At 39.0% G+C, this 15,536-nt stretch overlaps 1 protein-coding gene across 1 annotated transcript in view; it reads left to right on the forward strand.

Moving 5' to 3' along the window:
* Positions 1–15,536, forward strand: part of PTPN14 (protein tyrosine phosphatase non-receptor type 14) — a 132,874-nt gene that overhangs the window by 88,385 nt on the left and 28,953 nt on the right. Inside the window, exons 4-8 of the mRNA XM_032217033.1 lie at positions 52–167; positions 2,621–2,685; positions 12,036–12,106; positions 12,962–13,049; positions 14,929–15,017. Of these exons, the coding sequence (XP_032072924.1) occupies positions 52–167; positions 2,621–2,685; positions 12,036–12,106; positions 12,962–13,049; positions 14,929–15,017 (429 nt within the window). The remainder of the gene's footprint in view (positions 1–51; positions 168–2,620; positions 2,686–12,035; positions 12,107–12,961; positions 13,050–14,928; positions 15,018–15,536) is intronic.

Here is a 15,536-nt window from a genome sequence, read left to right on the forward strand (position 1 = left end):
AAAATTGTTCATGTACTCTCGGTTTCATTCTGTTCTGTCCCTTGTTCGCAGGTACCAGTATTATCTTCAAGTAAAAAAAGATGTTATTGATGGAAGATTGCGATCTTCCTTTGAACAAGGGATAAGGTTGGCTGCACTGGCCGTTCAAGCTACATTGGCAGCTCAAGGTACAGTGAGTACATCTGCCCATTCTTTCCCCTCTTATCTATTTATTTAAGTATAACAATACATTCCTGTTAAACTGGAGATGGCAACCCCCTAGGGAGAATATTGACACTGAACTGCATTCTTAAAAGCTTAATACTGTGTATTTTGGAAACATTAGTGGCATTAAGTGGCAATAATTCCTGAAATGAATGAGTCATTCATTTGAATCATCCATTTTCTCTTTTTACTGAAGTGGAAATTCTTAGCCTTCTTGCAAGATACTGAGAATGAAGATCATTAAGATGCATTTTAGTTTGAGAACTTGTAATATCGTAACATAGCATGCAAATAATTATTTTTGTACTAATGCCACAAGCCAGATACTCATCCAAATTTATTAGTGAACTGCATTAGAAAAAGAATAGTGGATCAGGGTTAGAAATAAATAGGATGGGGCTTAAATTCATGGTTCAGGTCTTTTTTCTCCAGCACTACAGCATTAGAAGGTGAGTTAAAAAGAAGTCTAGTCAGGTATCACTTTAGCTATGCTATCTTCTGTTCTGCTTCTATCATTTCTCATATATTTTGCATGTTCTGCTTCTACCATTTCTCATATATTTTGCATGTATTCATTGGATTTCTGCAAATATAGTGTGTTTAAGCAATGGATTTTATAAACGTAATATACTGTATTTTTTGGAGTATAAGATGCACCTTAGTTTTTTTGGGAGGAAAATTGGTGGGGGGGGGGGATTCTGCCTACCAGGAATTCATCTGGCTAGTCCTTAGCCTGGTCAGCTTTAGCACATTAGTTCGTTCGGTGGTTTTGAGGTTGGGGATGATTTGGGCTGTGCTTCTAAAGCAGAGCTGATTGTCGGAGGGAGCAGCAATTAGAAAAGCTGGCAAAGCATGGAAGATCGCTTAGCTTGTGTTTGGGCTGAAAACAGATTCAAAAGCACAGCTGATCCTCGGAGGGAGCTCCAGTGACTAAAGCAAGGAAAGCGGGGAAGGCGTAAGAGAAGGCAGCAGCTGTTCTGGGTAGCCCTTTTGGGCACCACGTGTTGAGCATTTGGAAGCTGAAAACACATCGTGCAGAGCCAAAAACACAAGCCATTGTCGATGGCAATCTCTGCAGCCAGGAAGAGGACGTGCGACGGCTGAAAAGTAGGGGCTGGCGGGTGGGCGGAGCTACATTTGGAGTATAAGACACCCAAATTTTCAGCCTCTTTTGGGAGAGAAAAAAAGTGTGTCATACTCTGAGAAATATAGTAACAAATTTCCTACCACATTTATAAAGCTCAGGCTTGCAAACTTCCCTTCACACTTTTGGCACACTAGAGGAAGACTAATTAAAATTACCCAGAAATCTAACTTGGAAAGCTATAGATTGCTTAAATTATGGTTAAGGGAATACATTAGCGAAAAGGTGGTTTCTGGTTTGTTCTCACTAACCAGAATTTAAACTAATTCATTGCTTTTAAACATGGTGGGTTATTTTCTCAAAGTCACAAATGAATGTTTAGTATAAAATAGGAAAGGATGTTTGCATCTCTAAAATTAGATACAGCTTTATCATAGATGAAATCATTGTTACAAGTATCAATTAAATGAAGCATGTTTTCTCAAATAGTATTTGCAAAACCTTGATTATGGAGTGAAATGAAATAGTCTTTATTATCAGAATGATGTGAACTTATAAATCCATATGCTCACATTTTTATTTTAAGCTGTTGTTCTTAAATACACACAGAGAATTCCTAAAAGTTTTTCTTTAGTACTCTATCATTTGTATTGTTTGTATACATACCACCTTAGTGTTTTCAACAAGTTTGTATTTATCAGTTATTTTAAGAAATGTATATTTATGATGATAAACTTACGTAAAGCAAAGGAAATATTTTATAGGAATGTCATTCTAAGTTGAATGCAAGTGAAATATAGGGTGAAATTGGTTGATCAATGGGAAGACTTCCACTAACATAGTGAAACCTTTACTTTTGTACATTTTTCATCAAAAACTTCTTTGGAATCATTGGAAACGTTCAAGCATGTATCCTTCCTCAAGTATAAAGTGGAAATTATTTCTGTCATCACAGAATTACAACTGAATTTCAACAGGACTCTACTGCTTCTGAAGAATAATCCAGCACTGTTAATGTATAAATTAGGAAAAGGAAGGAATTCAAGTATGATTTTTTGTCGTCGTTTCCCCCCCCCCCCCTCCGCCAATCTATTTGAAAGATCTAAATCCCCTTCAAGAAAACAATGAATACTAGCCCCATGATCTCATGGCTGTACTTTTTAGATGAGACGAACAGTTTTGTGTTTTCATAGTCAGGGATTTCAACCTAAATATTGAATATCCCTCCTTCCTCTAGGTTAAGCCATTGAAGAATCTTTTAGGAAAGATTTTCATATGCAGTAAAAGCTGAAGCAATTTATTTCTCAATTCTCTTTCTTTTTCCCCATCCAGTTGGCTTTGGAGATTACCCTCATTTTGATTCTCGGGATCTCCGGCGGTATGTTTTGTTTCCTGTGGTGAGTTAACTCAGCATCTTCCTACCATCCCTCTTCATGTATTTATTTATTGAATTTGTATTCCACTGCAATCAAAAGAGACGATTCTTTACTGGTAAATTGGCAATGTATGGATTAAAAATACAATCAAGTATCCACAAGATATGTATGTATGTATGTATGTATGTATATGTGTGTATATATATGTGTGTGTATATATATGTGTGTGTGTATTTATATATATGTGTGTGTGTGTGTATAGATATAGATATCTATATAGATACAGATTCAGATATAGATATAGATATAGATATATAGTGTCACAACCCCTGGTAAGCCCCAATTATGGGAGGAAGCTAACTGCTTCCATCATCTGTCACAATCTGCTCGTCACAAGAGTCCATCACGACAGAAACCCAATATTATTACTGTTGCCTTTGTTATATTTGTGTTTTTTTTATTTGTGCTGATAAATAAATAAAGGGAGACTAGTATAGATCTATTTCAAGCTATTTAGCTCTCATTAGCTAGCCATACCCTTACAGCACAGGTTCGAATCCCAGTGTGTGTGTGTGTGTGTGTGTGTGTGTATATGTATATGTATATATATATATATATGATTTTTTTGCACAAATACAATATATATATATATATATATATATATATATATATATATATGTGTATATATATATATATATATGATTTTTTTGCACAAATACAATATATATATATATATATGTGTGTGTGTGTGTATATATATATATATATATATACACACATATATATATATATACACACACACACACATATATATATATATATATATACACACACATACATATATATATATATATATATATATATATATATATCTCACACCGTTATTCAATTGGATGACTTAACTAATCCCTTCAAGGCTGTCCCAAGTAATTCCACTTTTTAATAAATTATAAAAAACGGGGGCAGATCAGATTTCTGAAAGAAAGCTATTCTGGATTGTAGACACTCCCACAGCGAAGGCATGACTGTGACCGTCATCCACCTTATCGCTTAAAAGAGAGGGATCACAAACAGTTTTTTCTGAGATGGTTAAGTCAAATGGGTCAAAAGTAGGTGGAAATGGTAAGAATTCTAGTCCCAAGTCATCTCTTTTGATTTCAAGGATAGTTTCATAAGCATTTATCCTTCCTGCTTTCATGATCCGGTTTTAGTAATGCATCCACCAAAAATTATTTATATTTACTTTACATACTTACTTTAATCTCTTTTGAAAAAGTTATGCTATATAAAACATTTTAAAAGTTTTAAAAATAAAATATAAGTATTGCTATGATGTGTAACAAAGATTAGAAATGATATTAAACTTAAATGTGGTGCAAATGAAGGAATATTAAGATTGGGCAGCCAGTGTAGTCCCGTGATGAAGTTGTTGAAAACCAGCCATATCTATGTCAACTTGTTGGGTGAGGTTTATAATCACTGGAAGTAGAAGGAGGAATTATGAATGTTTACTTGAGGTCTTCAAAGAAAGGTGGATTATAAACTGAGAGTTAATGTGATATAGTGGTTAAGGTGTTGGATTAATATTGGGGCAACTCAGATTATAATCTACCATTACTCAATTTACAAGGTGACTCAGAGCCTACCTATTTTACAAAGCGTTTGTAATAGGCATTTGGAATGCCACCTTGTACTCTTAACATGTGTAATAGCTTCCCCGATTTGTGTCAAATCAAGAATGTTTAGTTTGCAATACTTGACAATATCGCTGTATGACTATGGATGTTCATATTTTTTAAACAAGCAGTCATGGCAACAGGGCCTTTCCTGTTGCTGTTTGTAGCTGTTTCCAAGAACATGGCTGGAAAGGCAATCCTCTTCACTTTGAGTACTGCTTTCTCTTTACCAAAATCATTCCTATTTCCATGTAAACAATTTCAAAAGAAAAAAAAATGGATAACTGTATACTTTGCTATAATCAATAATATGTATTTAGCAATCAAGACATAGTGAAAATGAGTATGTATAACCTGCATGAAAAAATCTGCATGGAAATTACAATGTACATTTACAAGGATATGGACTGTATATCAATATATTGTTACTTTATCAAAACTTAGTCCATTTTTCTCTACAGTAAAAGAAAAATAAATCAGTACAAAAATATTTCTCATGCCCCAGGCCAACAAAGTTACCTGCCTCTTAGCAGCTTTCAGTAATTTCAAGTCAATCATTTACACCAATGATAATAAACAGCCCTTCTTTGAAATGTAGAACTCCCCATACAAAGGATCGTAAGAAATGAAGGATAGGGGTGGGTAAACATTCTTCTGTTGTAAGGAATGTACCATTTTCTTTAAGATACTAATTACCGGCATATAATTCATTGAAACCTCTATGTCTACCTCCAGAGAAGGAGGATATGGAACATACTTTGTAGAATGGTTGTGATTCTGTTAAAAAGAAAAAGTGATTTGCTTAGAAAAGAAAAAGTGATATTCAGGTCTTGGATGGGTGCCAAGACCTGAATATTAATCTTTAATGTGTGTCTACACTCTGAAACAGATAGTGGATGTAATCACTCTATCATATCTAGTATTAAAGTAAGTCTCTCATTGTCAGCAAACTCCTGGGTAACTCTTGAAGTTAAAATGATGCTGTTTTTTACATGCTGACAATTAATTAATCAAGTAGCTAATCCAGTCTGCTCTAAGCAGTAGTTTTAGCTGCCCTTGTTCTTTAACAACAAATGCCCACTATAGTAAATTAAATATAAGGGCGATTTTAGTTAATTAATAGCAAGCCTGTTCAGTGGGATTGAATACAACTTGCATTGTATTTTGCACTTCTGTTTTATTTTATCAATAACTGCTTCAGAATGTGTGAAACAACATTTCTTCGGCAGTGAAAGGAACAAAGTTATGTACACAGAACAGCTCACAGGTGTGTAGCTATGTACAGGCATGTACAGTGCCATTTTTCATTCTCACTGTTTTACATTTTTCAATGTCAGGAACAAATATTATGAGGAGGCCCCCACGAACAAGAAGTTAGACATTTTGATTTAAGTATAAATACACACCTGTGGAGCATTCCATCAACAGTAATTAGAAATAAAAGGAAAGGAAAGAGAGAGAAAGAAAAAAATAGATGTGTATGTTTTATTTGTATCATTCATTGTACCCATCGTTTTTACATATGGCACACGAAAACCATATTTAAAGCTAAAGGTATGATTCTTGGTAATGGTTATTATAGGTATGACATCCTATAGGTATGGTGGCACGCAGAGCCCTCTCTGTGGGCACACATGCCGTTTCCAGCTGCACTTCTGGCTTCCGGTACACATATGCATAGCTGGTCTTTGCGGGAGCTGGAGGGCTGGAAAACACCCTGAAAACACCTCCAAATACAGCCAAAAAGCAGGGCGTTTTTCTGGTCATTTTCAGCAAAACAAAATCCAAAAAAATGGTCCAAAAAACAGGCATGTGTGCGCCAGCCAGCTGGTCTTCAGGTTCTCCATAGTGGTGGAGGCAGCATCCAGGGTGGGTTAACCTTCATCCACTCATCGCGAGGACCCAGTCTGGTAAAATTGTTAAGCCACGCCTCTCTTGCTAGGCAGACCCAGCTTTCGACTCAGTCCCTCGATGAAGACTGCTGCATCATTGTCTCTTTCCAGTCTTAAAAACGTTGGATTGTTAAGTAAATGTGGTTGTGAATAAATTTGACAGGATTTGGGCGGACAGTGAACCCATCATACAGGACCTTCAGAACATGGGTTCTCCATCAACGTACCCAAGAGCCACTTCCATCCACCAGGTTGGTACATTTGGGGGTATTGATTGACACAGTAGAATGCAGGGTTTTCTTGTCCCTTGATCGACAGGACTCCCTCAGGACCTTGGCAGCTCAGGTGTCCAGGGCATGCAGGTGTTCCTTGGCTTCTCTCTCTAAGTTATTGGGGACCATGTTGTCAGCCATTGGAATTGTTCCGTGGGCATGTTTGCATTCAAAAGACCTCCAATGGTTCCTCTTGCCTTTTCAGAGGAGACTCTTAAGCTGTTCCTTGGCCCAGGTGCGCATCCCAGTGGAGGTCTCTCGCTCTCTCAGGTGGTGGACGTCTCAGGCCATCACCAAGGGCTGACTTTTCAAGAACCAGGACTCTTTGACTGTCACTACAAATGCCAGCCTTTTCGGCTGGGGGCCCCACGTTCAGGCCCAGGTCGCAGAAGCTCAGTGGGACCAGGTGGACCGCACCCACAATATCTACTGACTGGAGTTGCAGGTGGTCTACTTGGCCCTCCGTCACTTCCTTCCATCGGTGACGGGCAAACATGTGCTTGTGTTAACGGACAATTTATCTGCCAAGGTGCACATAAACTGACAGGAGGGAACCAGGTGGTGCTCCCTCATGGACGAAGCCATGAAACTGGGACTTTGGGCCAAGAGGGACTTGCTCTCTCTCACCGCAAAGCACATCTCGGGGGTGACAAACATGTAGGCAGACTGGCTCAGCTGGGAGGTTCTGGACAATGCCGAATGGCACCTGCATTCCTCGATCTTCCAGGACATTGAACAGATTCAGCATGCCGGTGATCGATCTATTCACCACCCCCAACAACACCCAGCTCCCGCGGTTCTACTCTCGGTTCCCAGCACAATGGTCGGAGGGGGTGGACGCCCTGCGATGCAGCTGGCCACCCGGCCTTCTATACACCTTTCCCCCATTGCCTCTTCTACCACGGGTCATCCAGAAGATCATTGGGGAGAAGGCCGAGGTCGTGTTGATTGCCCCCCACTGGCCACGCAGGACTTGGTTCGCTGACCTATGGATACTCTCGGTAGACAGACCCTAGAGGATCCCTCGGGACAGGGGTCACTGGAACACCCGGATCCTCAATGGCTCCAGTTGACTGCCTGGCGCTTGAGTGGGGCGTCCTAAGGGGGACAATTTCTTCTCCAGGATCATAAAGACGAGTCAGGCCGCTAGGTGACCATCCACCAACAGAATCTATGATGCCACCTGGAGATATTTCTGCTCCTGGTGTTCTGATAAGACATTAGAACCTACTAAGGCCACAATCCCTCACGTTCTGGAGTTTCTACAGGATGGCTTGGATAAAGGGTTAGCCCTCACCACCATCCGGCGATAGGTGGCAGCTGTCTCATCTGTTTTGACATGTTGGAGTTCCCCTTTGTTGTCCCAACTGCCTACAGTGTGCCGTTTCCTTAAAGGGGCGTCCAATTTCAAGCCTCCTGCGGTTCACAGATATCCCTCCTAGGATTTACTCAAAGTCCTCGAAGCTTTGTCTAGGGCTCTATTTGAACCTCTGAGGGATGTTCCTCTCAGATTCATGACCTTAAAGGTCTCCTTCCTGGTGGCCATTACCTCTGCTCGGAGGATTTCAAAATTGCAGGCACTATCAGCCAGGGAGGACTTATGCGTTTTTCATCAAGATTGTGTGGTCTTACAACTGGACCCTTCCTTCGTCCCCATGGTGTGTTCCTGTTTCCCTCAAGCTCAGGAGTTCATTTTGCCCAATTTATGTCCCCGTCCTGTTCACCTGTTGGAACACAAGTGGCATACCTTGGACGTAAGGAGGGCTCTCAAGATTTATTTGAAACATACGCCTGAATTTTGAAGATCTGAGACTCTCTTTGTTTCTTTCCAGCCGGCTTCCTTGGGCACTAGAGTTACTTCTTCTACCATAGGCAGGTAGCTGAGGGCCTGTATTTCTTTGGTGTACCAGTCCCAATCCTCACAGGTGCCAGGTAGAATTACCGCACATTCTACAAGGAGTGCGGCCACCTCGGTGGCCTGGGCTGCTCAGGCCTCCTTGCAGGAGATATGCAGGGCAGCAACCTAGGTCACTCCGTCGGCCTTTATCAAGAACTACAAACTGGACTCCTTTGCATCTGCAGATGCAGCCTTTGGCCGCAGGGTGCTACAATCTGTAGTTAGGGCTGAGAATTCACTGAACCAGTCTTAGACCTTCCCTGGGACAGGGACAGCTTTGGTACGTCCCAACCTGGATGCTGCCTCTACCACTATGGAGAAAGGGCGTTAGTTCTTACCTGAGACGCCTCTTCTCATAGAGTGGAGGCAGCATCCAGCCCCTCCCTGCACGGAACTGGTTCGAAAATGGGCCGTTTTGCCCTGCCTTGATGTTGGCGTTCATGTGATTGACTTATGTGACTGACCTCTGCATTAGACACCTCAGCAGAAATATTCATATCTATGGCCAGACTACATGTACATCACGACTGAGACGGATGATGCACTGGGTCTGGAATTTCTTCGTTAAAAGCTGGGTCTGCCTAGCAACAGGGGCGTGGCTTAACAACTACCAGACTCAGTCCTTGCGATGAGTGGATGAAGGTTAACCCAGCCTGCTTCCACCCTATGAGAAGAGGCGTCTCAGGTAAGAACTAATGCCCTTTTCCAGTGCTACAGTGCACACACATTAGCACACTTTCCATTTGGGCACTCGGTGCTGAAAAGGTTCGCCACCACTGCCCTATGGTTAGTAAATAATACAGGTATGACATCTTCCAAATAACATATATTGCAGTACTTTTGGTCATATATGGCCAGCAATTAAAAAAATATCTTCCACATTCTCTCCTCCTCTCCCCCCCCAATGTTGGAAGTTCTAGTCAGTTCACTATTAATAAGCTATTATAATTTTTTGTGCTTTTTTACTGTAGGATATATTTAGTTTTAGAAATAAATTATCATGTGCAGGAGCATTGTTTACAAACTAGCGAGAACAATTGCCAGGTTCTAGTCCTTCACCTCTATTAAGTACAGCTGAGAAAGACCCTCTTCAAAGTTCTGGAGATCTGCAAATTAGTATTCTGCAATCTAGTATATTTTGGATAGTTAGAATCTGCCAAGATTTCTGTCATACTAGAGCATGCCAGATTAGAGAAGACTGGTACAGACCTTCCGACGCGCCCTAAAAAGTTGGCTTTTCCAGCAAAAAAATGTATTGTCAATTTTAATTGGGTTTGGGATATTTCATTTAATTTTTTTAAACTTTTATATTATGTGTTTCTTTTAATTGTTGTACGCCGCCCTGAGTCCTTGGGAGAAGGGCGGCATATAAATCTAATAAATCTCAAATCTGAAATCTCTATTGAGCTATTTGGGCCAACCATATGAGATGATTTAAAGCAATTTCCTGTTTTCCCAGTAAAATGGTTAATGCCTTGGGATAGCAGTTGCTGGTTTGCCTTGCAACAAGCATGGCTTAAGAGGACTGGTTTTAAAGTACATTGATTTCCTTCTGCCTTTGTCTGATTTTCACAGTCATGCAATTTAAAATGCATGACTTCAACTCCCAGAACTGGGAGCATACTGATTAATGAATTACGGGAGTTGAAGTCATACATCTTAAAGTTGCCCACTTTGAAAAAACACTGCTTTAAAGATTGTTTTGGGGTACAAATAAGTACATAGTTATTTAAAATCAGATGGCTTTCAAATGTATGGCTAACTTTAAAGTGTCTGTCTTAGTTATTTGTGGAGTAAGATTTTCTGATGCCTTCATAAAATGTTTATCAGGAAAGATGAGTTTATCTTCAGCATTTTGTTCAAGGAAGAGCTCTTTGCCCCTTGCATTGAAGTGATACAGTTCATGTTTGCTCAGTTAGTTTGTAGACCTGTTTGTATTGTTTAAGTTTTTCCTCTTCTAACTTTTTGAATATTTGAATATTTTCTTCACTCTTCTACCATTCCCAAATGGATCCTGATGTATTAGAAAGTTTGATTTATTGTAACTGTGTTAGAGTATGTAACTGAATCATTTTGTTTCTTGGGAGCAAATGAAAGACAGTTACACAAACCAATAATTGATTGCAGTAAAGTTTCCTTAAAACTTGAACTTCTTTGTTCCAACACAGAAATGAAGCCCGTAAACTTTATTTTCATAAACTTGGCATAAGATGTTATATTTGAATAAGCAGTCCTATTGAACATACACAAAAGGCTGCTGGGCAAGATTATCTACTGCATAGGTGTCAAACTCAATTTCATTGAGGGCCGCTCAATTTCATTGAGGGTTATGTTTGATGCTGGGGAGGCGTGACCAGCTCCATTTTATTCATCGAGGCTCTGTTTTCAGCTGTGACAGCCTCCATCAGCCTCCTGTCAGTGAAAATGGAGCTTGGGGAGGCCGCACACGGCCTGCAGGGGCTCCGTTTTCAATCCTTACAGCCTCCTGCAGCCTTTGCCAGTGAAAACAGAGCCTGGGGAGGCTGTATGCGGCCCTCCTGGGCTGCATTTTCGCTGGCAGAGGCGCCACGGGCTGGTCCTTTGTTGTTCTCAGGGTGAGCCCACAGGCCAGATCTAAGCACCCTGTGGGCTGGATATGGCCAATGGGCCTTGAGTTTGACACTCCTGATCTACTGGAACAAAGTTAACACCAATATGCATAGGATACACAATTTTCCATCTCAACTCTAAGCTGAATAAATGATGCTGTGGAGATTTTGCATGGAGGCGATGAATCTGGATGGGGAGAAGACTACTTGGAAACTACAGCTGGTTCAATCAAAAGGCAGTCTCATGAGCAGTTACTGACTTTTCTCATTTCATCCACATAATACCATTTTCCTATGAACTTTGCTGATTACTGGTGGGTTTCTGGGTGGAATTTTGGATATTTGTTTAATTCATAAAGCCCTTTATAGCTTGGGTTTTGGTTACTTACAGGACTGTGATTTGGCATGCCAGGAACCAGATGTGAAGCACTTTGCCTTGTGGGTTTTAGGTGACATGCTTTCTCTCTGTAGCAGTGCTGTGGAACAGGGTGTTGAGATCAATATGGCCCTGACATTTGGGCTTCTGTAAAGACTTGGGTAGCATAAGAGGGCTCTGCTCCCTTATGAAATCTATGGAGATTCTTCATCCAGGTCATGGTTGTCCCAAAGATGCTTTTTTCAAGAGGCAACTGGAGTTTCTGGTTTTTCTTTGGAAACGTTTCAGTTCTCATCCAAGAAGCTTCTTCAGCTCTTCTTCAGCTGAAGAAACTTATTGGATGAAAAGCATTATGTCTTCAAAGAAAAACTAGAACGTCCAGTTGCCTCTTGAAAAAAGTATCTTTGAGACTCCCTTATGATAGTTTTGTGAGGAATAGCGTGTGTTGTTAACCTCCCCTTTGTACAGCCTGTACTCTTTTAGTGAGTCTGTTCCATTTTGTTTGTAACTGTTATTTTCTTGATCTTTTAACGCCATTTAGAATCGCTGTGTGATTAAGGGGGCATGCAAATTGTCTAAATACATAAATAAAAGCAAATTAAAGGCATTGATTCTTTGAATTCCTTTATCCATAATAAACAGAGTTCTTTGTTATCATTTTATTTTGCAGGATTTGGTTCAAAATGAAGCCATTTTGGAAGAATTGATTCAGAAGGTAGTCCAGGAACACAGAAATCATAGGTTTGATTCCCAAATTATTAATATTTCATTGCTGTCAATATAAATTATTATTTAATCAATAGGCTATGTCTTACAATTAACTATTTTTCTAATGTACGTAGTAACTTTATGTGGATTGGAACTTCATGTCTCAAGAAAAGAATGTCTGTTCCCATGTCAGTCATGTTAGTTAAATGAGTCTTGTAAAAGATTAAGGGAAGAAACAATGAGGGCATAGAGTTTTTCTGATGCTCTTCTTGCAAGATTTCTCAAAGGTATTTGGCCACTCTGGGGCAAATCATTAATTTTGCTGTGATAGGGACCTGTTTTGGCTGAACATTTCTGATTTTAGTCAATTTTCATGCAAATTACTGATTATAAGGGAAGTACATGTTTTGTTAATAAGGTGATAGGGTAAAGTGGTAGACTGCCTAAAGCTATTTGCTGAATGAATGGCACATAGTACACTGAAATACTCGTTTAGCTTATATAGAAGTTAACTCAATGACATCTTGAAACTGGGTTACATGCATCTGCACTCTTATAGTATTTCCTTTGATTTTGCTCAGATTTAGCATGTGTTCACAATATTTGGATAAGCTGATGGACAGAAGATACATGAATATTGTAATTATCCAATACAATTTGATAATGATTACTTGTATGTTGTCCCCAAAAGCTGTTACCAATTTTTTTATTCTTTTTATATTATGAGAGGGCTTTTTAAAAAAAAAAAAGTTAGCTGTCCACAGTCACCCTTGTAAGATGAGCAGCCATGTAAATTGATTAAGAAAATAAATTCAAAGCAAAGAGGATGTTAAAATCTTTGGCCTTTTCAATAACCCTGTATGATATTTCTGTTAATTTTATTTGCAGCAACCTTTCTGCAGCAGAAGCAGAATTGCTTTACATCAGGGAAGTGGAACGACTAGATGGATTTGGGCAGGACAGTTTTCCTGTGAAGGTAAGGAATGAGGGCTTATACTATATTGATGAAGTAAAAACAACTGAATAGATGATTATTAGTGGAGGAGGACGAAGGGATGAAAAGTTTCTGTTTCTGTTTAGGGCTTGGGACCAATCCTGTTGCAATCTCTGCTATTACCTTTGAGACTTAACATGTTGTGATTAAGGTACCAGACTTTGTCTAGGGAAATTCAGATTGAAATCATACTTCAGTGATGCAGCTGTGAACGCGAGAGAAGAGTGCCTGTCACTCATGCAAGTGGAGCTATGTACGCTGTGTGTGTGTGTGTGTGTGTGTGTGTGTAAAATAAAATTAACATTCTTGCACGTTTTTTTTTTAAAAAATCAATCAGTATTTTCCCTTTGTACTTTTTTTCCTGTAATAATCTTCTTAATATGATTTTTCCCCTTTGATAATTCACACATTTTTACCCTGTAGCAATAATAATTATTGCATGCATACAGAATAATTCAAATTATTGCTTTTTGTAGCTTTAGGAAACACATTTTCCCCTCCTTGTGTTGGCTATGGAACCATGCCATTGCTTTATGTGCTATGGGCAATTCCATTTCTACCCTAAGGCACATCTTAGCTCAAGATCAATCCTGTTTCTGCTGCAGCTGATAGAAAGAATCAGGACAATTCTCAAAATAGCTTGGAGGGATAGAAGTAAATAAACATTTTGGGTAGCTCCTGTGGTTTGGATCTTGTGACAGTCTGCATCAAAGTTAATGACTTTTTGCAGTAAAGGGTAGAAATTAGCACCTCCTCTCCCATTCCACATTCAACTTTTAGCTGACTGACCAAATGCAAGATGTACAGGAGATTTTAAATTCTGTTCTCTAGCAAGCAAATTCTGTAACAAAATTTCTATTCTGCTTCGCATGAGTGATATTTGGCAAGAGCTCAGGAAAGAGAAGGGGACAAGTGACAAAACTCTTAGCACAAAAAGAGCTCCATCCTTTTTACACAAAATTGTGCCATAAGGGCAAAAGATTGGGGCTTGAATTGGGAAGTTGTGATGTACGTTTTATCATTTTTGGGGTAATTATGATTGGCGACTGACATTTATGGTAGTGCCAAAGCATGCGCCACTGCAGAGCTACACAAGACCAAAGAGAGAGATGCCAAAACATAAGGTGTATGGGCTACTTACATAAATTGGGGCCATGAGGGAAAAAAAATGATTTGAGCTTCATCAATAGAGGTAGTTTTTGACTTACGAGCACAGTTGAGACCAGAATTTTTGTTGTTAAGCGAGGCAATTTCATAAGCGAATTACTATAGTTGTTAAATAAATCCCATGGTTGTTAAGTGAATTCAGCTTCCTCCATTGGCTTTGCTTATTGGAAACTGACTGAGAAAGTTGCAAGTGGCAATTACATGACCCCGGGATGCTGCAACCTTTGTAGATGCATGCTCGTTTCCAAACATCCAAATTTTGATCACGTGATCATGGGGATGTGCAACAGTCATAAATGTGAGGGTCAATCTTAAGCCACTTTTTCGTGTTTCTTTGTGCCTTTGTAACTTTGAACGGTCACTAAACAAATTGTTGTAAGTCGAGGACTACTTATAATCCAATTCTGATGCACTATAGCTCCAGCAATGTTTCTCAGATGCTTTTAAAAGAAAAAAAAAGCAAGCCATTTCCAGACTTATTTTCAACATGACATGCAAGGCCAGTATTTCTCCCACTGATCTGTTTTATCAACATTATATGAAAATTCAAGCCAACAAATATCTGATGCAAGTGACTGCTAGTAAAATCTGGAACTGTGTAGCAGTTTTAATCAAACGATTGGAATCTCTACATTTTCAGAGATTAGAATTTGAGCTAAAGTTATTTTGATGTACATTTTAACTTTCTGTGCAGGACAATCAAGGAAATGACTTTCATCTTGGAATTTTCTGCATGGGGATTTTTCTAAAGAACCCAATGGGAAGATCCACAGTGAACTACAGGTAAAAGTAAGATTGAAGGGATTTTGCATTTGATCTGACCAAAACTAGATCAAAATGCATTTGAAACTTTGGGTTGGTTTAGGTAGGGGGTAACAATGTAGGGAAGTGTAATTTCCCTTATACTGTGCAGCATACTTGACTTGATAACCAATTGATCTAATCCAACAGGTTTTGTATATATTATGATTATGATGCATAGGGGAAGCATCATACTTGACTTGATAACCAATTGATCTAATCCAACAGGTTTTGTATATATTATGATTTAGATTTTAGCCACTGAAATCAATGAGAATCCAAAGTGCTTTGCTTATAATAATACAGTTGCTTATATTGTGTTTGTGTTCTTTGGATAATTAGCTTGTTATTAGTCATAGTTTATACACAGAGAAAAAACATAATCTTTAAAAATGAATATACCAGATCTTATTTATGTTTCCTTTGTCCTTCAGTTATTTTTTTTTCCTTCAAGAAGCCTAACAACCATAAAAACACACTTAGATTTCCATTTGCTTATCT

This window comes from Thamnophis elegans, chromosome 4, assembly GCF_009769535.1.
Source record: "Thamnophis elegans isolate rThaEle1 chromosome 4, rThaEle1.pri, whole genome shotgun sequence".
In the NCBI taxonomy this organism is placed as follows: domain Eukaryota; kingdom Metazoa; phylum Chordata; class Lepidosauria; order Squamata; family Colubridae; genus Thamnophis; species Thamnophis elegans.